Below are 24781 nucleotides of genomic sequence, written 5' to 3' on the forward strand. Positions count from 1 at the left end.
TCCGCTGCCAAAAGCTGCGTGCTGAAAAGGGTGCCAAAGGCCCATGGTATCTCTGCTGCAAACAGCTGGGCAATGTCAATGATGGCACTGCCTTCTGATGCCTCTTTCACTGGCATCTAGGCGCAGCAAACGGTGACACGGGTGGGCGATGACTCGCTGCCAAGAGCCGAATACTGTAAATGACAGCAATGCTGCCCGGGGCCTCTGCCTCCGGCATCTACTCGCTGCGAAGGGGCGGAGCTAGTTAGAAGCTGAGAGGGCTACGAGCAATGACTGGCTTGGCCGATAGAAGTTGCATTTTGGAAAAGGAAATCCATCCATCCACCCACAGTCCGTCCACTCCCTATCATTCATCGTTCGTTATCTGTGCGCCAATGTATCCACAATCTATTATCGATAGATTCACCGTCCATCCATTCACCATCCATGTTCCACTACAGGCCTGGCTCGAGTCTCTGGACACGGAAAACTGTATGAACCTTCTGTCCCCTCTGTTATTTGACCAGTAGGACTGGGGGTGACCCCCAACAGAGGACAGAGTACAACCGAGCAAGCATCAGAAACTAAGAATAACTCGAGTACTGACATTCCTTTTTATTTACTCGGCACTACTCCAGAATGCCCACAAGGTGGCGCTCATGGACCATGTTATATGCTCATTCAACGGCTTTGTGTATTGAAAAAGGCGTCTAAGTACTGTGTACTTTTATTTGGCTTTATTATATGAATGAGTGAATGAATGAATGACATTGTAGACCGCACTGCTACCCTAGGGGGTCATCCTACAGCTAGGTTCAAATGAAAAGCCGAAGGAAAGGCCCTAGGACATAGGTGAAGAAAAATTTCGAGTTTTTTAAACAGTTTTCTAAACTTTCTTTTCTGTTACAAATATATATTTTTTTTAAAGAAATCGCAAAAGATAAAAAAGGTAAACAATGAATGTATAACATCCAGGTATGTATCTAAGACCCACATACAATAAAAAAAATATCAAACATATCTAGTGACGTAAAGGGAAAAAAATCAAATGAACAAGCGGAAAAATTAGCCTAATGATAATAGAAGACCAATGACATAAAATATATATGGGTATAGAAAGGCGTCCTTTATATATAATCACAAAGATTGAGAGTTAATATAGTGACCGAGTTAAACATAAGAGTCAAATAACAGCAAAAACATATTTGTCACTAGCTAGAAATCCTAAGCACTAATTCAGAACAACAAAGGGTGAATACCCGCATTACAGCACTAATGAATAGCAGAAGATACATAGAAGAAGAAAAGAGAATAACAAAGTAGCCAAAAAAGTAGAAGTGTGAGAAAAAGCGATGAGAAAGAAAGAAGGAAACAGAACAGGAAAGAGGGGAGAAGAAAAGGAAGAGACGCCACGGAAAAAAAACAGAACAAAAACTAAATGGTCCCTTTGCGGGCATTAGATCTATAAATATCGAGAGAGCAGTTATCATGTCTTAGACATAAAACTGCCAAGGGTGTGCCAGTGACTGTGAAGGAACAGATATGTCGCAAGTGAAGGACAGGCATTTGTATTTACTCTGGAGGTAAGTAACCCATACCCAGCATTTATGAAAGGAAACAGATCCTCACAGTCCGCTATTCTCTGCTGCCCGTCTACCTGCTGCCCTCTGTTTTGCCTTTTCTGCTTGTTTTCTGCTCTCAGTTTTTCCTTTTCTGCTTATTTGTCTTCTCACAGTTTTTTCCTTTTTGGCTCATTTCTGCCCTGTACTTTGCATTTTTCTGTTTCTTTCTTTTCTGTTTTGCCCTCTTATGCTCTGTTTTGCCTTTTCTGTTGTTTTTTCTGCCCTCTGTTTTGCCTTTTTCTGCCCTGTGTTTTGCCTTTCCAGTCGCTCATTTTACTGCCCTCTGTTTTGCCCCCTTCTGCTTGCTCGTTTTTCTTGCCTCTGTTAGTGCCACCTCTGCTCATTTCTTGCTCTGTTTTGCCTTTTTTTCTCATTTTCTGCCCTTTGTTTTGCCTTTCTTGCTCGTTTTACTTCCCCCTGTTTTGCTTTTTCTACTCATTTTTCTGCCCTCTGTTTTGCCTTTTCTGCTCGCTCGTTTTTCTGCCCTCAGTTTTGCCTTGTTCTGCTCAATTCTTTCCTCTTCCGGTCGTCTCCCCAAGACCTGTTGCAGGGGGAGCTGGCACGATGGAGACTTCGTACCCCAGCGCCGCGATACCTCCAGGGGTGCCTGTGCCACGCTGTACAAATGCTGATTGATTGATGATTGTAGAGCTCTTTCCACTCGATCAAAATAGCTTCAATTGCTACCGTCAAGAGTAAGTCCAGAAGCGCCAAACCTCTAACCCTGACGTACTTCAAGGAAGAGAGAACAGACTTCCAATGCTTGTTTGCCACAAAAGAAAAGGGCCGACGTCCAGTTCGTGGCGCCTGTGTTTGAAGCCAACTCAAGGTAGGTAGAGAGGGAATGTAGCGCCACCATGGGCATAGATAGGGGGGAGTTTCTGATGAAGTTTAGCGGCGCACACTGCCTTTTAATGCTGGGATGCAATGGGAACAATTCTTTTGTATATGTTTAAAGAAATAAAAAGGCACAGTCATTTTAATTTGTGTGACGTCTACAGCACTGAAACCAAATATATTTGTGACCACTTTTTTATGTGTGGTTTTTCAGCTGACGGTCTATCAATTGCAGACCCAAAGTCAGTGTATTTTACGATAACACTGGCCGGTCTCAATGTATGTGATGCTATGTTGGCAGACTTTCAGATACGTTTTACTCTGGGGATGTCTGGGGCTGCTTGACCAGTGCATTATCCGAGTTACTCCTGCACCGCTATTCGCTCTCAATTCCTGATTAGAAGGCCGCTCTCTGGGTCCCAGATGCCTTAAATACATTCCTGTAGCATAGGCATCTCATTATTTCATTTGTGTCCTGAGCCTGAGTTGGTATAATCGAAGTGTCAAGCAGTGCTTAATTTGTGCAGGTGGTGGACATTGGGCCTCAATTTTTGGGAACTAGGACTTATTTTCCATTGTCCAGCTTTGACTCAGAGCTAGAGAGAGAAAACAGTAACAAAGAAAAGAAGTGGGGACAAAAAAGAGCCTTCAAGATTCAGATAAAGAAATTAGAAGTGTGAGGTGGTGGAAGAAAGAGGCATGTGGTGGACTCCGGACTGTACCGCCTGGGGTTCAGCAAGCCCAACGTTTCACCGCACCGACCGCGGTCTCCCAAGAAACCTCTGGGCCCATGCACCTGTTTTCTTTTTTTTTGTCTGTTACAAATTAAGGATTGTAATAGTGAATCTGGATTTACAAAACATGCTATGCTCAATCACAATAAGGTATATAAAGAAAGTAAAATTCGATCACATAGTGGAATTTCCACCAGGAGTCGAGAAAACCCCAAACCATAGGCAGTTCCTAGCCAGTGTTCCAAGGATGGCGATCTTTACAAATGTGAAAACACAAAAATCAACAAGATTGTTGGATGTACACAGCTAATGTCACCGCCTCCCACACACATGCCTGCACTGCTAAATGTACACATAATTCAACCAGGCAGAAGTGACGCAGTAAGTGTGTGGATGGTACTACACCCCAGCTGTCACAGGAGGCAACAGGGAGAAGAACACACTTTTTATGTAATCAGTAATCGATGTTTATTTACATAAGGTATTTATTTTAAACCCATTGCATGCCAGTAAAACCGCACAACCGAGCAAAGCCAGTTACTTAGATCCACAATTACATTTAAAAGCCGGTATCACTGGCATCTGATTAAAGATTTTGTTTGAAGCCATACAGTTGGTCCTAACATTAAGAGTCTGACTTGGGTTTATTGTCGAGGGATGCCCATTGTCGATCAATTCTTCACCAGTGAACACATCACAAGCTGGCGTCCCATCAGATCTCCGTCGCCTGTCCCTATCCCTTTAGCAGCGAGTGATTCATGAGCCCACAGCTGTTTCTCTCTGATAAAATACATGTGTTTTGTGCAATCCTGAATTCTGAAGCTGGAGTGAGTGTATTTAAATGGAAAAGACCCTTTGTAAACTTTCATTGAGACGCAGAGAAGTAGGATAAAGTGCTGGGGACAATGTATAGTGTTTGAGGTCAAAGGTAAGTAAAATGCTATTGAAGATTCCAGTTACTGGTGCTCTTGACTCAGAGGTGGTCCTGGAGGACTTACTGTTGCCTCCTGTAGCAAGCCTGCCATCACCAATGAGAAGTGTGACCTTTCCGACATCTCTCCAGCTTGTTGTTTGCTTCTTTTTTTTATTTTTTATATAGAGCATGAGAAGTTCACTGCTGAGGGGAGAGTTGTTTGTCTCCTGAATCCTTCGCGTAATAACCTAATATCCGTTTCTGGAGTTTGCGGTGACTAAAATGGACCAGTGCGAAGGTGGAGAGCGTCCCGGGGTGTTTGCATGAATCTCCCACAACGGGCAAGGGTGGAGGCGTCCGTTTATGAGAAGCATATAGCTGATGCCTCTAAGCAAGTGTGTGCTCTTTGTCTCAGAAATAATTCCCTGAGTAAAGTTCTCCTTTCGTGGGTCATGGCAGGACAGCAACACAGAAGATGCCGCCATGTCTTCTGTTTGTAGTTCCATAACCTGCAGGCACCTCCGTCTTACTGGTTGGCCCAGGCTCGAATAAACTCTGAGATTAGTAGGGACAGCATTCGCATGTACATGATCTCTCTTGGAGTTCTGAAGTTACAGGAAGCTAAAATGTAAGGCTGGGGTTTAGATACCAGATACAAAGAATTTAACCGGGCCAAGGGAAGTGTTGATTTTAATGAAGCCCGGTCCTGCTGGAATGAGGCCAATTTCACTTGCCTATAAATGGTCTTTTTCCATGTTGTGTAGGGAATGGAAATTGATTATATTGCTGATTGATTGATCCCTATGGAGGCTAATGCTCTCTTAAGCTGGTTGTTTCACGGTGACCCTGGTTTTTCAAAAATATTTGAGGCAACCCTTTCGGAAATTTTCCGGAGAGTTTAAGATGCAGATATAATATTTGAGAAATTCAGCCTCAGTGGTAGGGGTTTGTTTCATCAGCCCAAATTCCAGTCCAAGTCTTGCTCTAAGAAGGTATTTCGGTAGTTGGAAGTTTTTTTTGTAGCCCATGCACTGTGCCTGCAGGAGGATTTCCGAGCAGGCTCCCGGGAAAGCTTAATGTCTATATTGGAGTGCTGGAAGAAGAGATGCATGAATGACTTTCTTTATTCCCGCTGTAGACTGGCTTTTTAGGTTGTTATTGGGCCTGATTAAGCCGTAGGTGATTGGAATTGATTTCTATTTCGGTGCATTTTTATGAGCCGAAGGTTGAGCGGATTTTGTGAACCGTACCCCCAGATACTTATATTTGGGGGCCCATGTGATGGTCGTGGGGTCCCTACTGCAAAAGATTTGTTTTCTGTTTTTGTGGCGGCCGAATACAAGTATTTTCGTCTTATCAGGGTTGATGGTAAGAGAGTTCATTACGCTGTATTCATGTAGGCCTGACATTGCTCATTGGCGCCCCACTTTGGTGTGGTCGATAATGACTATATCATCCGCGTATTGAAGGATGTGAAGGGATCTATGGCCTAGACGAGGGGGGACGAGACAATTGGTAGTCAGGGTTTTCCCCAGATCTGCTGTATATAGATTAAAAAATAATGGTGCTAACACGCAGCCTTGTTTCAGGCCCCCAATGGTGAATATTTTAGCTGATAGTGACGTCGGGCCTGTTTTCACTCGCACCCAGGTTTCAGAGTGGAGGGAAATTATGGCCGTTAGAGGAGATGGAATGCCCCAACTTGTTAATTCCTTTCACAGCGTTTGTCTGTCAAATTTGTCAAAAGCTGCAGTAAAATCAGTAAAACAGAAAAGTGGAGGGTGGTTGTGCTGTGAGGCTTGGTGACACAGAGCGGATAGTGCTACAAACTTATCCGTGGTAGCTGCTCCTCCCCGAAGCCCTGTTTGAAAGAAAGGGAGCAGCTCATTTTCTGCCACCCACCATTCCAAACGTTTTAGTAGGATTCGGGCGTACGCTTTTGCTTCTAAATCTAGCAGGGCTATTAATCGACTGTTGCTTGGTTTTAGGGGATCACCTTTTTAAAAAATTGAACATAATGTTGAACCTCTCCAAGCTTTGGGGGTGTGGCCCAGTGTGTAGGCTGAGTTGAACAGCGGAGTCAAAAGTGCTGCCCAATCTTCTGGAGCACATTGAAAGAGGTCCCCTGTGGGTCTGGGGCTCCGTCGCCTTTCGTGTCCTTAATTCGTTTTACTATTTGGGAAGATGAAGTTAGTTCTTGTTGCTCTTTTGCTTGCTGCGGGCTAAGCGCCATTTTCTTTGTGTTATTGCATGCTGAAAATAGACTTGTGACGTGTTTCTCCCATTCCGATCCTGGAACTGCGTTTTTCCTTGATGTTAGAGGAGAATTTAGGTCATTCACATGGTTCCAGAAGCGAGCAAGCGATCTTGAAGATTTTCAGCCACTCCTCCTCTTCTTGCGCTAGTTTAAGATCCCAAATAGTTTTTTTGTTTGCTTTCCGTGCGTCTTTTGCTGCCTTTAGGTTTTTGCTCGTTGGATTGAGTTTACACAGACGAATGGTCCTCCTTAAATTCTTCCGAGATGGAATAATGTGCCGTTTCAGCAAATGTCTTTGTGACTGGCTCTGCGATAGGTGTGTTGGAGTGACCCCTGCGCCCCAACGCAAAATCTGCTAGTTCTTTAGTCATAGTGTTCCATTCCATTAAGAGCTGTTCTCTGAGTTGATTCTTGTACCTGTTCTTTCCTTTGCCGGGCCATTTTATCACTCAGGGCAAATGAAAAGGTAGACATTTGATTCTTCTAGCTAGCGTCTTTGATTCGGCTCCAGTTGAGATGCCTAGCCCCGGGCCTTCATCTGCTGTCTGGTGGTTTAGGTCCAGTGTTAAGACTAGGGGGTTGTGATCACTCTCTTCTTGGTGTGTTATTTCAAAGTTCAGAAGATGGTTTGCCTGAGGGGAAGATATGAAAATGTCATCGATTGTTGAGATTCTTTTGAAGGTGGGACAGGTCGTATTCCTGGGGCGTTTAAGGTCCTGATCTGCAGATTTTAAACTGAATGAGGTGAGTAGCTTGTTGGGTTGTCCTCCTTCCTTGCTCGTTTGTTCAGCTTTATGATGTTTGCCTAAGGACTTGATGTTAAAGTCTCCTGCCACCATCACTTCATGGGAAGGCTTGGACTCAAGGATTTATTTTAAGCTTGAACAAAGGGAGTCCATGGTGCGAGCTCTCAGAGATTTTTGGGGTTAAAGTAACAGTTAATTCAGGAGGAAAGTAGAAGCTTTCTGACCTCATTTAAAACTTTTTATGGATACCGCTTGCAAACCCCCGTGGATTTGGTGCACGATGAGATTGAGATTTTGGCTAATTACATTATGAAATTCGTAAGGCCGCCCGAAGGCCACCCAAATAAACTTGTACGTGTGGCTGGTTGGAAGAATTTATAGAACCCATATAATACTGCAGTATTTAAAGCCCACGTTTCCTGTACACATAAGATGTCACTATTTATAAGAAATTTGCATCCAGATTTCGATCGTAGAGTTGAAGCTAGGCCTGCCACATTACATGCGGTGATAGAGAGCTGATTTTTTATTGCCTGTTTTCTGATCCGGGGGTTTAAAGAATTCAAAGAGCAGGATTGCTGTGTGCTAGGAGGAGTGGTGATAGTTGCTACTCTGGGGCCTTGGGGGCTGGTTCCTACTCTTGTGGTTCTGAATTGATGTTTGACATCTGAAGTTTCTTTCCTTGATTCCGCAGTGTACTACGAAGGGATTAGATGCTATTGTAGAGCTTAATAGCCAATCGTGGGTTGCACCCCATGCACCCTTCAGGATAGTTCCGCGAGGAAAAGCTGTATTCTCCCTACGTAGAACATGCAGATATTTTGGGGGAAATATGGTTTGAAGCTCAATGCCCCATTCCTCAAAGGTGAGGACTTCTCTCAGGATGGCATCTCTGATTGCAGTTAGACCCCAGTTGGTGATTGTGGACTCTGATGTCTCTTTGCCAGGAGTGAGGGTAAATTTATCTGAAATAAGCTCGTATGACATAAGGTTTTTCATAAATGGAATATGTTGAAATAATCGTAGCAGATTCCCTCTGTTTAATACATCCAGAGGGCCATTCAAGATGAAGTGGGGAGTAAATGCTAAGGTTGCATCGAAGTTATCCGCCTCCTTGCATGCAGATTTGTTTTAGAGGTTTGAATTGGTTCCCTCAGTTGCATGGTTTCCCACACTTCATTAATGTAGCGGGGGCCCGCGGAGGGCCTCCGCAGCCCCGGGGTCCGCCACCTCCCCGGGGCTATGTTAATTATATGCGGGAGGGACCACCACCCCCGGGGCTTGTTTTGTATTAATGTGTGGGGGCCTCCAAGGCCTCCCAAAGCCCTGGGGACCGCCACCCTGGGGCTATTCTTAAATATTCTCGGAGGGCACACGGCCCCCTGCTGCCCCGGGGACCGCCACCCCAGGGGCTTGTATTTTTTAAAACAAACCTGTGTGGAGGGGCTCGACCCCCCCACACGCCTCGGGGACCGCCACCTCCCCGGGGCACTAATAATGTAAATGCTGGGGTCCGTTATGGACCTCCGAACCCCGGGGACCACCACCTCCCCGGGGCTTCGCACACAATGGGAGGGGGGCCGTGCGCCCCCCCTCCTGGAGCCCTTGATGGCCCTGGGGACCGCCACCCCCATGGCCAGCTCCTGCAGTGTCCCAGGGTTCCCACCCCCGGGACACTGTTGTTTGCAATGACAAGGCGGGAGCCGTGCGGCTCCCGCCCTGTCATTGCAAACTCTGCTTTGGATGTTGGAAGCGAGAGCAGGTTTCCTGCTCTCGCTTCCAAACTACAAAGCAGATTGCTTTTCCACACTAGGAGCTGCTTGTCAGCAGCTCACCATGTGGAAAAGCCATGCCGGCTCCCGCAGGAGGCGGGGAGCCGGCGGGACCCTGGGGGATTTGGCCTCTGGAGGGGGGCCACGTGGCCCCCCTCCTGTTCTTTTTTTGTTTTTTTTAAAAAGGGGTCAGGGCCTGGGGGATGGGGTCCCCAAAAAACGTAAAAGGAGGGCCACATAGCCACACAGGGGGCCACACAGCCCCCCTTTAAAAAAAACAGCATTGCGCCGGAGACCCCGCCCCCAACCAGCAACACTCTGCAAACACACCCCGTGGCGTGTTTTAACTTGGGGAATTAATTCCTCTTCAATCCTGAGGGTCCCTAGGGGCCAACTCGCCTGCCAGGTACCTCCAGTATGCGTCAAAGAGCTGTCTTGCAGAGAGGTGGTCCGAGGCCACGCCCCTTTTTACAACTCTCTGCAACGCAGCTCTGTAGCGCTTACTGGACGTACCTGGAGGGCTAGTTGGCCCCCAGGGACCCTCAGGACTCAATGGGATTTAATCCCCCAATTTACAACGTACCACGGGGCGCGTTTACACAGTGGTACAGGGGAGGGCTTTGCCTGATTAGACAAGTGTACAAACGCGCCCTGTGGCGCGTTTTAAGCTGGGGGATTAATTCCCCTTCAATCCTGAGTGTCCCTGGGGCCAACTAGCCCACCAGGTACCTCCAGTAAGCGCTACAGGGCTGAGTTGCAGAGAGGTGGTCTGAGGCCACGCCCCTTTTTACACCTCTCTGCAACACAGCTTCGTGGCGCTTACTTGGAGGAGCCTGGTGGGCTAGTTGAACCCAAGGGACCCTCAGGATTCAAGGGGACTTAATCACCCCACTTAAAACGCACCACAGGCGCGTTTGCACCCTTGTCACACCACGTCCCGCCCCCTCCCTGCACCACTGTGCAAACGCAGCCCGTGGCGCATTTTAAGTTGGGGGATTAATTCCCCTTCAATCCTGAGGGTCCCTGGGGGCCAACTAGCCCACCAGGTACCTCCAGTAAGTGCCAGGGAGCTGTGCTGCAGCGAGGTGGTCCAAGGCCACACCCCCTTTTTACACCACTCTGCAACGCAAGTCTGTGGTGCTTGCTGGAGGTAGCTGGTGGGCTAGTTGGCCCCCAGGGACCCTCACGACTCAAGGGGATTTAATCCCCCAATTTACAACGCACCAGGGGTTGCGTTTGCACAGTGATGCAGGGAGGGGGCTTGGCCTGATGTGACAAGTGTGTAAACGCACCCTTGGGGAATTAATCCCCCTTGAATACTGAGGGTCCCTGAGGGCAAACTAGCCCACCAGGTACCTCCAGTAAGCGCCACAGAGCTGCGTTGCAGAGAGGTGTAAAGGGGGTCATGGCCTCGGACCACCTCTCTGCAACGCAGCTCTGTGGTGCTTACTGGAGGTACCTGGTGGGCTAGTTAGCCCCCAGGGACCCTCAGGATTCAAGGGGGATTAATGCCCCAACTTAAAACCTGACAGGCGGCACGTTTGCACAGTGGTGAAGTGAGGGGTCGGGGCCTGATGTGACATGTGTGTACTTATCCAATCACTCCACCAAAACCCAAGCACTTATAAATTCTCCATGCACTCTCCTTGCAGTACTCTAATCATCCAGTCAGTACCAGTGCACTCATGCAATGACCCATGAACTAACTCATGCACTGCTACAATGCAGCACTACCCATGCAGTCCATCCATCTCCTTGTCACTACCCATGCATTCCTCCAATCATCCAGCCAGTTCCATGTTCTTATCTAATCACTGCGCCAAAATCCAAGCACTTATACATTCACCATGCACTCTCCTTGCAGTACTCCAATCAACCAGTCAGTACCCATGTACTTATGCAATGACCCAGGCACTAACACATGTACTGCTACAATCCCTTGAGCACTTCTGATGCAGTCCAGCCATCTCATTGTCACTACCCATGCACTCCTCCAATCACACAGCCAGCTCCATGTCCTTATCTAAGCACTGCGCCAAAACACAAGCACTTATAAATTCACAGTGCACTCTCCTTGCAGTACTCTAATCATCCAGTCACTACCCATGTACTCATGCAAGGACCGAGGCACTAACACATGTACTGCTACAATCCCCTGAGCGCTACTGATGCAGTCCAGCCATCTACTTGTCACTACCCATGCACTACTCCAATCACCCAGCAAGTTCCATGTCCTTATCTAATCACTGCACCAAAACACAAGCACTTTAAAATTCATCATGCACTCTCCTTTCAGTACTCTAATCATCCAGTCACTACCCATGTACTCATGCAATGCCCAGGCACTAACTCATGGCAAATACAGAGGAGGTCATGCTAATCACAGGGGTACCTCATCGCATAGTGTTCCCTAGTGTATTTAGGTGTTTTCACTATATTATAAGTGTCTATTAGCATATCACTGGCTCTAGGCCTGGTTAATCAGTCAGTTACCACCAGTACCCGTCAGCAAAAAGTTCAGGGCACAGGAGGACTTTCTACTCCACTGTTGGTTCTTTCTGCACATCTCTTGCTTCTTCCTGCACTTTTCTTCATCTTTCTGGACTTCTGTTGCCTCTTTCTGCATTTGTCTTACCTCTTTCTGCGCTTTTCTTCCTCTTTCTTCACGTCCTACCTTTGTATACATAGTTAGAAATTAGCATTTAAAAAACCTTTGAAATTCACTGAAAAAAATATAGGTTTCAGGAACGTTATAGATAGAAATTAGCATTTAAAAAAATCCTTAGAAATTCACTGAAATACCACAGGTTTCAAGGACGTTATAGTTAGTTGGGCATTTCACTCGTACAAAACCAGAGAAATTCGGCCGTTATAGTTAGTTGAGCTAACTATAACTCGCGCCCCTGCAATGCACTGCTGATTACGTCACATATTACATCATTCATGACATGGTCAGTGACATCACTGATGACATCACTGATGACATCTCAAATGACATCACTGATGACATCATCCACGTAACAATCTGATACACCTCCTCATACCCTAATATAACCTTTGATACACCCACTCTAAAATACAGACTACCATTTTCGAAACCATAGATACACCAATACAAGTTAGTACATACTCACTCACTAATTCCTAGGTCTACACACACATCCACTCATTCACCCATACAGTCACTCATACATGCAGTCAACCATCAATACGGCATCATCATATGCACTCACATAGCTATACTGACACACCGCCACTCATCCACAGTTACTCACACACCTAGTCAGTCATGCAAACAATCAATCACACTCCCATTTACTCACCTATACAGTTATACACACACCACCTCACTTATTCAAACATATACTAACACATACTTACACTCTTGTACAATAACTAATTCAAGGACACACTGATCCATACAGCCACTCTCACAATCACTCACTCTCACATAGAGTAATTTATACACTCCAACACTCACATATACTGCCTTTCACATATGCAGTTACTCACATGTACCACTGAGGCATCCATTCACTCACCAATACACCCATGCACACACTCACCCACCCATATAGCCCTTCACAGATGTTCTCTTGAACCCATACACCCAGTAAATCATCCACTCACACATCTATGCACAGATGTGCACCACCCACCCACACAGACACTCAGGCACCCATACAGATACTCAGACAACCAATCAATAACCCATATAGATCCTTATTTAGCTCCTCACCAACCCATGCAACCGCTTCACACTAACTGACAAACTAAACTGTGTGAATGTTTGTATCAGTCACTAACCCATGCATTTACTAAGATGCATTCAGCGGTGCTGGCGACCAGCGGCAGGAACCCTGGCTCTCTGCACCGCCAAATCTACGACCCAGCGGCACTCCACCCTCTCAACCCAGGCCGCAACAACAACTGCAAGCTAGCATCACCAGCCGAAACCCACGGACCCTTCAGCTGTCACCGCTGCCAGCACACCTGTATCACCGCCAAGACCACATACTCATCGCAACCCGCCGGCAAAAACACAACCTAACCGAAGACCCTGCAGTGTATCCTCCTCAACGTCTGATCACTCCACAAACACGCCACAGAAATCTGGGACCTCCTCGACAGCACTACCCCGGACGTAGTATTCTTTACTGAAACCTGGACCAACACCACCTCAGGACCGGACATCTCCATCGCCATTCCCCAAGGTTACAAGATCTCCAGGAAGGACCGCCCCACCCCCCCTGGAGAAGGAATGGCCATTGTCCACAAATCCACCCTCCGCCTAAGCACACTCCCCGACGAGCCCACAGACCTGATGGAACCCCTTCACTTCAAGATCCTGGCCAGTCCTACCTCTGAGGAACCCTCATCTACTGACCTCCTGGACCCCGCAGACTTTTTGCCAACTCCATCACGAACATCATCTCCCCGCATACCGTTGCGTCCACCAACTACACCCTACTGGGAGACCTCAACTTTCACCTTGACAACCAACTGGACCCCTGCACCACATCCCTCCTGGACAACCTCCACAACAGTGGACTCTGCTAGATCGTGACCGAACCCACGCACTCAACAGGACACACCCTTGACCCCCTCTTCTCAACAGGAAACTCCATCACCTTCAGCCACACCACCGAACTCCCATGGACTGACCATCGATGCATCCACTTCTCCTTCATAATACCCACCATCCACAGACACCAGCACCTGCTCCCACGAAGAAACTGGACCAGAATCCCCGACGACCAGCTAACCTCGTCACTCAGCAATTCCAACCCAACCATCGCGGAAAACGACAATCCCAACACCGCAGCCCGAACCCTGCACAGATGGATCTCCGATAGCGCCTTCTCCGGCAGCGCCAACACTATAGACCCCTCAAGAAAAACAACAACACCCACGCCAAGAAAGCTAGATGGTTCACCACCGAACTTCGAGAGTCCAGACGCACTTGCCGCCACATTGAAAAGGTCTGGAGGAACACCAAATCCACAGAAGCCCACAACAACTACAGAGCCGCCACCAATGCCCAACACCAACTCATCAGAAAAACGAGGAAAAAAGCGATTGAAGACAGAATCTCCACTCAGGCACACAACAGCAAAGAACTCTTCAACATCATCAAGGAGTTCGCCGAACCTAACTGCGAGTCCACCGACATCCCTCCCTCACAAGACCTCTGCGACAAACTCAGCACCTTTTCCACCCCAAAATCAAGAGCATCTACGACAACTTTGACGAAGACAGCCAACACACTAAACCCTCACCAACCACCCCCGACACCCTGAAGCCAGCGATCGACAACTGGACAGCCCTCACCACTGAAGACTATGAAGTTAATCCACTCCGGGGCCCCTACAGACCTCTGCCCCCACCACATTTTCAACAGAGCCGCTGACACCATCGCACCCATGCTCTGCCACACCATCAACCACTCCCTGGCAACCGCCTTGTTCCTTGACTGGAAACACGCTGAGATCAACCCCCTCCTGAAGAAACCCTCCGCGGACCCCACCGACCTCAAAAACTACAGACCCATCTCCCTACTCCTGTTCCCAGCGAAAGTCATCGAGAAAGCCATCAATAGCCTACTCACCACATTCATCGAAGGGCACAACATCCTTGACTCCTCCCAATCTGGCTTAAAAAAAAAACACAGTACGGAAACGGCCCTCCTCGCCGCAACAGATGACATCCGTACCTCCCTCATTTGCAGAAAGCAGGAGACCATTACAGTAGTCAATCCGACTCATGACGAGGGCCTGCACCAGCGTCTTCCTGAATTGGTCAGGCAGCAATGGAAAGGCTTTGCGCAGCAAGCTAATAGTGTGGAAACATACGCCTGCGACATAATTCGTATGTTGTTTCAATGACAAATCCTGGTCAAGGCGAACCCCCAGGTTTTTAACAATCTGCTTGGGCTCAGGTGCTACGCCTAGACCAGGAGGCCACCAGTCAGGAGTCCAAAGTATTTTTGCTTCACCAAACAGCATGACCTCCGTTTTACTTACGTTACACTGTAGGTAGTTGGTGGACATCCAACATGCCACAGCTTCCATGCCTGCAGAGAAAGAGCTCCTCAATTCCGGGGTAAGAGTCTTAAAAGGGAAGAGGAGCTGCGTATCGTCCGCGTAAGACACGGGGATGAAGCCAAATTTGCGCATCACTCTCGCTAGGGGCGCCACATAGATGTTGAAAAGCGTTGGGCTTAAACAAGAGCCCTGTGGTACCCCTTTCGAGACTTTCATCTCTGCTGAACGATACGTACCCATGGTGACAGTCTGGGTACGATCAGAGAGGAAGCTTCCCAACCATGCCAGAGCTTTGTTCTTAACCCCCACGTTCGACAACCGGTCAATAAGAATGTTATGAGACACGGTGTCGAACGCTGCTGATAAGTCCAGTAAGACCAAGATCACTGAATAACCCCTATCCTGGAACATGTGCAGGTCGTCCATAACAGATAGTAATGAAGACTCTGTACTGTGTTTCGGCCTGAAACCAGATTGAGAGTGGTCAAGGCCGCCCACAGTTTCAATAAAGTTGGAAAGGAGTCTATTAACATACTTTTCTGTAAGTTTCCCAAGAAAAGGTAACAGTGAAATTGGCCTTAGGTTGGATAATTCAGTCCAAGCAATGGTGGTATTTTTCCTGATGGGCCTGACAAGTGCACGTTTCCATCCTGTACTCAGGGACAGATTAATAAGTTTAATGGTCGTGGGACATAATGTGTCAAATAGAGAGGGCATTAATCTGGCTGGAATAGTATCGTCTGGACTACCACTTTTAATCTGTTTAACCAATACAGATAGCTCCTCATCAGTAATGGAGGGAAAGGAGTCCAGAGTGTGTATGCCATGATCAAATTCTGTATTTTGAAAGGCAGAAGCTGCGTCTGTATCCATAGCAGCATTAGATGCCACAATGTTCTCATAAATAACATCAATTTTATTAGAGAAAAAAGAAGGTATGTTATTACAGAGCTGTTGAGACACAAGTTCGGTGCTTTCACATGCTACTGGTTTAACAAATGAATTAAGTACTTGGTAAAGGACCCTGGGAGAATTCCCTGTTGCCGTGATTTGAGAAGTTATATGTGTTTTCCTCGCACTCCGGATTGCTTTATGATAGCTGGATAATGAAACCCAATAGAGCTTTCTATCACTCTCCAAATGGGAGGACCTCCATATTTTCTCCAGTTTTCTGGCTGCTTGTTTTAGTATTTTCAGGTCTTTGGAGAACCAAATTTCCTGTTTATTAGCAGGCCGGGATTTAAAGCTCTTTATGGGGGCTATCTTGTCTATGGCTGCTCCAGAAGCCGCTTCCAATTTTTTCAGAACACTTTCCACATTTTCCAACAAAGTAATAGAGGGCTCAATAAAGTTGTTGGAAAAGACTTCTTTATTAACTTTGTGCCACTGCCGTCGGAGACAGGGAAGGCATTCAAGCATGAGCGCACATTTATCAGTTAAATAAATGTGAAATTATACAAATTTCAGCTTAATTTTACCACAAAACCCAAAATAAATATGGATATACAGATAAAATTAGCAAAGAATAAGTATGGATAAATACAGACGGAAATGGCAAAAAAAAAACATAAAACCGGGAGCCCTAGTTACAACCCACCCAACTCCTACCATCGGTCTCTTTGCTTGCTTCTTATTCGGTGTCTCCACTTCCTCTTCTTGTATTTGTGCCTCTCCACCATCCTTTCAGCTGCCTAACTTGTATCCTTCCACTGCTCACATTTTGGGAACTATTGTTTCTTTTTCATTCAGCACTCCAAGGGAGTGCCTGTGTTTTCTGGCGGTTTCTCATATGCTGCTGCATTACATATTTTTCATGAAAGCAAAAGCTTTGGCATGCAAAGGCTTTGATCGTGCTTGAGAATGGTCTGCCTGCCACACTCACTCAGATGGTGTGTGAACCAAGAGGTGCACTCAGCATGATGCATCTCTTGGGGGCCCAAAAATTGTCCGCCCCTCCCACAGCTGCTACAGAGGACCAAATGGCTGAATCCCGTGGAAAGTAAATGAGGCTTTAGCAAGCATTTCCAGTTGTTTTGTGATTCTTTCTTATTTTTAAAGTATTTTCCAAGTTTCCTGAGAGAAAAATAAAGATATAAAGATTGGACTAATTGAGTTTAATGTACAGGTTTGAGACATCATAACATGTGTTCCCTTTTCTACCAGTATTTTGAAATATTGGTTTCGTTTACTTTTGTTAAACGACATTTTTTGTTTTCTGATTTCAATTACATTTTAATTAAAATGTTTATATGTCTTGCTACTACAGTTTAGCACACAGATATACCGGAAGATGAACTGATGTTGACTCTTGCTGCACTGCTGTTCTGTTCTCCATTTATTCTGTCTGTAGCGCTGTTTTTCACCCTCTGCCGCCATTTTGTCTCTCTCTCTGCAGTGACCACCATCACTCTCATCGAGAACGGCATCATTTCCAACGGGGCGGCTGTCCTCCTGCTGAACCACGCGCTCTTCCTCCTTATCAGCTTCTATTACTACTACCAAGTGGGCCGCAGACCCAAGAAGCTCTAATGCGCCTCTCTTTTGATATTTTATGTTCCCATTTTTGGTTGTTTGTGTTGTTTCCCGGACTCTGTGAACAAAGACAATAGGTTGAAGCCCATCTGGCCAATGAAGGTCGTCCCTCTCTCCCTCCTGACGTATCACGTGATTTACGGATGTCTGTTACACGTCACAGTTCCCTTACAGTAATGAGGGTCTCTCTTCAGACATACTCTGTCACAACAGGGGTCTCTCTTACCTACACACCCTGGACAGAAGGAGGTGTCTCACCCAGCTGACACTCTTGTGATCTATTGTGTGACAGCAACGGACTCCCCTTATATCTCTCTTTCCCACAGACCCTTATCAGAAAGAAGCGTGTCATGGTCTCACCTAACTGACCCAGTGACCGCAGGAGATCACTCTTGACACATCATGCGACAGCAGGGGAGTCTCTTGTGATTGATTGTGTAACAGCAATGGCTTCCCCTGATATCTCTCTTCCTTACAGGGCCTGGTCCGAAGGAGGTGTCTCACCCAGCTGACCCAGTGACAGGAGATCTCTCATGACTGATTATGTGACTGCAGGGGAATCTCTTGTAATCGATTGTGTGACAGAAGGGGCCTCCCCTCACATCTCCCCCACCTCACAAACCCTGGTCACACCTAACTGACCCAGTGACAGCAGGAGATCTCTCTTGACACATCAAGTGACCGCAGGGGAGTCTCTTGTGTTCGATTGTGTGACAGCAACGGACTCCCCTTATACCTCTCTTCCCTACAGATCCTGGTCAGTGACAAGAGATCTCTCATGACGGAATATGTGACCCCAACAAAGTCTCTTGTGATCAATTGTGAGACAGATGGAGACACCCTTATATCTGACAGACCGTGTGACAGGAGGGATCTCTCTCCCTACGTAGTGTGACAGAAGGGACTCCACTTACATCTGACAGTGTGACGGCACAGCACTCCACTTACATTTGACAGGCCTTGTGACAGCAGGGGAGTTCCTCATACATCTGACAGACTGTGTGACAGCAGGGGCCTCTCCCACAACAGACTGTGTGACAGCAGGGGCCTCTCGCACGTCAGACCGTGTAACAGTAGAGGTATCTCTCCCTACATAGTGTGACAGCAGGGACTCCACTTCCATCTGACAGTGTGACTTCAGGGGCCTCTCGCATGACAGACCGTGTGACAGTAGGGGCATCTCTCCCTACATAGTGTGAAGCTGGGACTCCACTTACATTGGACAGGCCTGGCTACAGCTGGGGGACTCTCATACATCTGAAGGACCGTGTGACAGCAGGGTGCCTCTCGCATGACAGACCGTGTGACAGCAAGGTGTCTCTCGCATGTCCGACCATGTGACAGCAGGGATCTCTCCTACATATGATGGTCTGGGTGTCAGCAGTTGGCTCTCATGATGCCAGGGGCCCCTCCTACATTTGACAGACCCTGTGATTTCAGGGGTCTCCTCCCCGACAGATGAACTGAAGGCAGGAGCCTCTCTTACATGTGATAGAACATGTGCTAACCCAGGTGCCTCTCTTACATGTAATAGAACATGTGCTAACCCAGGTGCCTCTCTTACATGTGATAGAACATGTGCTAACCCATATGCATCACTTACGTCTATGTACCAGAAGAGGGCTCCCACCTGAGGGACCCTGATACAAAGAGTTCCTCTTGAGTCTGACAGAGCGTGCTCTCGCCAGGCAGTGTATATGCAGAGGGGTCTCTCCTGGCAGACCATGTGACAGCAAGAGTCTCCTCTTACATCTGCAGACACTGTGACAGCACTCTTCAAGTGAAAGCACTGCTTCTTGTGATTGGAAGGTTTGGTATTGGTCCCAATGACTCAGGATAGGCAGAGTAACAGCAGGAAATCTCTATCAGACTGACCCGTCCCTGTGACCGCAGGCGGTCTCTGTGACACTTCGCAAACTCTGTAGGAGAAGGGGGTCTCGCTTACACCCTCCAGCTCCTGTAACAGCAGGAGGCCTCTCTCTGCCACCTCACATACTCTTGCAGCAGACGGGCCTCTCTCTTGTCAGGCATCTTTGAAGCAGGGGGGTCTCTTTTCAGCAGTACGGATTCATGAAAGCAGGGAATCTCTCAAACATCAGGGAGGCGCTCTCAAATATGAGACAACATTTGCATGCACTGATGTTGCTGTCTGAGGGGAGCCCACACCCCTGAGGACTGATAGGAGAATTCATGGACCTACAAGATGCATTGACAGCAGATAGGGCAGTCTCAGACACCTAGACGACCCAGTGACCGCATACAGGGCAGTCTCCGGCACCTAGAAGATCCAGTGACAGCAGACAGGGCAGTCTCAGACACCTAGACCCAGTAACAGCATATGGGGCAGTCTCACGCACCTAGAAGACCCAGTGACAGCATACAGGGCAGTCTCGGGCACCTAGAAGACTCAGTGACAGCAGACAGGGCAGTCTCAGGCACCTAGATGACCCAGTGACAGCATACGGGGAAGTCTCAGGCACCTAGAAGACCAAGGGACAGCATATTGGGCAGTCTCAGGCACCTAGAAGACCAAGGGACAGCATATTGGGCAGTCTCAGGCACCTAGACGGCCCAGTGACAATAGACTGGATAGTGTCAGGCACCTAGACGACCCAGTGACAGCAGACGGGGAAGTGGCAGGCACCTAGATGACCCAGTGACAGCAGACGGGGCAGTCTCAGGCCCCTAGATGACCCAGTGACAGTAGACGGGGAAGTGTCAGGCACCTATAAGACCCAGTGACAGCAGACGGGGAAGTGTCAGGCACTAATATGACCCGCTGGCAGCAGACAGGGATGTGTCAGGCACCTAGACGACCCAGTGACAGCAGACAGGGCAGTCTCAGGCACCTAGAAGACCCAGTGACAGCAGATGGGGTAGTCGCAGGCACCTAGATGACCCAGTGACAGCAGACTGGGAAGTGTCCGGAACCTAGATGACCTAGTGACAGCAGATGGGAAAGTGTCAGGCACCTAGACGGCCCAGTGACAGCATACAGGGCAGTCTCAGGCACCTAGAAGATCCAGTGACAGCAGACAGGGCAGTCTCAGACACCTAGACCCAGTGACAGCATATGGGGCAGTCTCACGCACCTAGAAGACCCAGTGACAGCATACAGGGCAGTCTTGGGCACCTAGAAGACCCAGTGACAGCAGACAGGGCAGTCTCAGGCACCTAAATGACCCAGTGACCGCATACGGGGAAGTGTCAGGCAGCTAGATGGTCTAGTGACAGCAGACTGGGAAGTGTCAGGCACCTAGACGACCCAGTGGCAGCAGATGGGCAGTCTCAGGTACCTAGACGGCCCAGTGACAGCAGACTGGGAAGTGTCAGGCAGCTAGACGACCCAGTGACAGCAGACGGGGAAGTGTCAGGCACCTATATGGCCCAGTGACAACAGACAGGGCAGTCTCAGACACCTAGACGGCCCAGTGACAGCAGACGGGAAGGTGTCAGGCTCCTAGAAGACGCAGTGACAGCATACAGGGCAGTCTCAGGCACCTAGAAGACCCAGTGACAGCAGACAGGGCAGTCTCAGATACCTAGACCCAGTGACAGCATACGGGGCAGTCTCAGGCACCGAGAAGACCCAGTGACAGCAGACGGGGCAGTCTCAGGCACCTAGAAGACCCAGTGACAGCAGACGGGAAAGTGTCAGGCTCCTAGAAGACCCAGTGACAGCATACAGGGCAGTCTCAGGCACCTAGAAGACCCAGTGACAGCAGACAGGGCAGTCTGACACCTAGACCCAGTGACAGCATACGGGACAGTCTCAGGCACCTAGAAGACCCAGTGACAGCATACAGGGCAGTCTCAGGCACCTAGAAGACCCAGTGACAGCAGACTGGGAAGTGTCAGGCACGTAGATGACCCAGTGACAGCAGATGGGGAAGTGTCAGGCACCTAGACGACCCAGTGACAGCAGACAGGGCAGTCTCAGGTACCTAGATGACCCAATGACAGCAGACGGGGCAGTCTCAGGCACCTAGAAGATCCAGTGACAGCAGACGGGGAAGTGTCAGGCACCTAGAAGACCCAGTGACAGCAGATGCGGAAGTGTCAGGCACCTAGATGGCCCAGTGACAGCAGACAGGGAAGTGTCAGGGACCTAGATGACTCAGTGACAGCAGACGGAGCAGTCTCAGGTACCTAGAAGACACAGTGACAGCAAACAGGGAAGTGTCAGGCACCTAGAAGACCCAGTGATAGCAGACGGGGCAGTGTCAGGCACCTAGAAGATCCAGTGATTGCAGACGGAGCAGTGTCAGGCACCTAGACGACCCAGTGACAGCAGACAGGGCAGTCTCAGGTACCTAGATGACCCAATGACAGCAGACGGGGCAGTCTCCGGCACCTAGAAGACCCAGTGACAGCAGACGGGGAAGTGTCAGGCACCTAGAAGACCCAGTGACAGCAGATGGGGAAGTGTCAGGCACCTATATGACCCAGTGACAGCAGACTTTAAGTGTCAGGTACCTAGACAACCCAGTGACAGCAGACGGGGCAGTCTCAGGCACCTAGATGACCCAGTGACAGTAGACTGGGCAGTCTCAGGCACCTTGAAGGCCCCGTGACGGCAGACTGGGAAGTGTCAGGCACCTAGACGACCCAGTGACAGCAGATGCGGAAGTGTCAGGCACCTAGACGGCCCAGTGACAGTAGACCGGGAAGTGTCAGGGACCTAGACGACCCAGTGACAGCAGACGGAGCAGTCTCAGGCACCTAGAAGACCCAGTGATAGGAGACGGGGCAGTGTCAGGCACCTAGAAGACCCAGTGACAGCAGACGGAGCAGTGTTAGGCACCTAGAAGACCCAGTGACAGCAGATGGGGCAGTCTCGGGCACGTAGAAAACCCAGTGACAGCATACTGCCAGCGGGTGAAATTATCAACATTTTCTCCTCTAGAATAAACTTGCCCAGTGTCAGCGGGTGATGTCGCTTGATTAACCAATCATCAACGTGTCGTCCCTTGATTAACCTTGCAGGCTATCAGTGGGTGAAATTGTCAACATGTCCTCCAGGCAACAAGATACTTCCTTAAGTTATCCTAGTGCATTCTAAGCCGGACAAATGACCAACAAATACTCCCCAGGACTTACGTGGGAATCTCAAAGGGTCAAGTCATTGACATACTCCCTTCAACTAACCTGCTGGACTTTTACTGGGTCAAACCATTGACGTATTCTATTCGACTAACCTGGGAATCTCAAAGGGTCACATCGTTGAAATCTGCTTCCTACTACTAACCTGGGAAGGTCAAATCATTGACATGTTGTCACTTTGACTAATGTACTGGAATCTCAGATGGTCAAATAGTTGACATGTACTCCCTTAGACTAAGCTGGTTGAATCTCAGGGACCACAGCCCTACTTTAACCCACTTACCCTTGTAACCCATCCCAAACTTTAGCACAAACCAATAGAACACTTAGTCCCACCTCCTTGCCCCAATCCTTGGTTTATCTCTGTTAATGTTTTTAATGTATACAAAAGCTAGTTGGCTGAACTGCAAATAAAAAATGGAAAATGAACCCCACAATGCCCGTGATTGCCAGGCCTCCCTATGCCCTGATGGGCAGGTGTCCTTCAACAGATCAGACGCATCACTGACGTAGCAGTTGAAAGCACCAAGTCCTGGGACTCGCCCCATCATGGTTCAATCAATCACAAACACTGCAACAAATGTAGCTTGGAATTTATTTTTATGGTCACCTTGTTACAGAAATACTCTGCTGAGATTTGCTTCATTTCCGATCCATGACCTTGTACAGTTTAGAATAGTAAAACTTTACTTAATGGATCTTGTGTCCAGTTATTTTCTTGAGTCACTGCCTGTGCGTACAAGTGTCTTACATCGAGTGTCTTACATCGAGTGTCTTACATCGAGTGTCTTACATCGAGTGTCTTACATAGAGTGTCTGTACTTCGAGTGTCTGTACTTCGAGTGTCCACACGTCGAGTGCCCGTACTTCGAGTGCCCGTACTTCGAGTGCCCGTACTTCGAGTGCCCGTACTTCGAGTGCCCGTACGTCGAGTGCCCGTACGTCGAGTGCCCGTACGTCGAGTGCCCGTTCTTCGAGTGCCCGTTCTTCGAGTGCCCGTTCTTCGAGTGCCCGTTCTTCGAGTGCCTGTACTTCGAGTGTCTTACATCGAGTGTCCACACGTCGAGTGTCTGTACTTCAAGTGTCCACACGTCGAGTGCCCGTACTTCGAGTGTCCATCATGGGATCGGTTGAGGAAGCTTTGGAAGTATGTTGTGTCAGACCACACTGCAGTCTTTCTGGGAAAACCATAAAATAGTTGTAAATATCATTGTGTGCTGCTCAGAAATATGAAGGAGTGTTCGGATAGTGTGTGATTGAGTTAGAAATATCATTTAAAAACATGGGTCACATGTCTCCTTAGGCAGGCCGCATTGCATGGTGTGTTTGAACAGTCTCTTCCATGCAAAGTGGCTGCCAGATGCATCGATCAAGCACAGCACAAAGACGATTTGCAGAATCATCAATGTTCTTCAGGGAGGATTCTTTCTCCAAATTTCTGTATTATAACTCCAGCCCTCTAAAGAGACAGGGGCCACAAGCCTAGAATATTTGTCACAATGTGAAGGAACATCAGGGAGACCCTGCAGGATACCTTGAACACTGTCTGCTCTACCCAAAGTCCAGCAGTTGTGATTTGTGTAGTGGAAGTTGTCCTTTTTCAATTTTTATTTTTTTATTGAGAGTTTGAGCAAATTACAAAACTACATAACTGTCAAGTAAAAATGCATGTTACCAAATGACCAGAATATTCACAAGTACATTATTTGATACAAAGATAAATACCTTTTGAAGTGCAGAGTGCTACCCATTTGAGAATGAACATATCTCATCGATCTCTCACATCCCTCTGTTACAAAAGGTAAATACTATCAAAAGAAAGCAAAGTACTAGACAAATAGGCATAGGCCTTAAAAAGGATAAAGCAAACATGCAAGATTATTACTAATCACAATTCGATAAGGTGGAGCGTAGAGGATGCTAAATCCTAGGAGATAAGCATGACCAATGTTCTAAGACATTGTAACAACTAAGCAACGGAAAAAAAAAATATTCATTATATATAACCTATGTCCCCAATAAACTCCAGCGTTTCTCATACTTTTTTATACAGCCTGATCTTATTGCATATTTTTTTCCAGTTCTTTGATTTTACTTAACGTCGCTCTCCATGCTGGAAAGGAAGGTGCCTTATCTGATCGCCTACATTGTAAAATTAAAGATCTTGCTACCAATGCTGCAATGCACAGGCATTCTTCTTGTGCATTAATATTAGGAGAGCAACCCAGAACTGCAATATCTA

General features: G+C 47.8%; 1 protein-coding gene across 5 annotated transcripts in view; it reads left to right on the top strand.

The window, feature by feature from the left end:
• Nucleotides 1-23237, top strand: part of TP53I11 (tumor protein p53 inducible protein 11) — a 442907-nt gene extending 419670 nt beyond the window's left edge. For all 5 annotated transcript variants that reach the window (XM_085643446.1, XM_085643443.1, XM_085643442.1 and 2 more), the window contains one exon: nt 17300-23237. In XM_085643446.1, the coding sequence (XP_085499572.1) occupies nt 17300-17433 (134 nt within the window). In that variant the 3' untranslated portion in view covers nt 17434-23237. The remainder of the gene's footprint in view (nt 1-17299) is intronic.
• Nucleotides 23238-24781: the final 1544 nt, after the last annotated feature.

Source organism: Triturus cristatus, chromosome 3_1 (genome assembly GCF_964204655.1).
Source record: "Triturus cristatus chromosome 3_1, aTriCri1.1, whole genome shotgun sequence".
Taxonomy (NCBI): domain Eukaryota; kingdom Metazoa; phylum Chordata; class Amphibia; order Caudata; family Salamandridae; genus Triturus; species Triturus cristatus.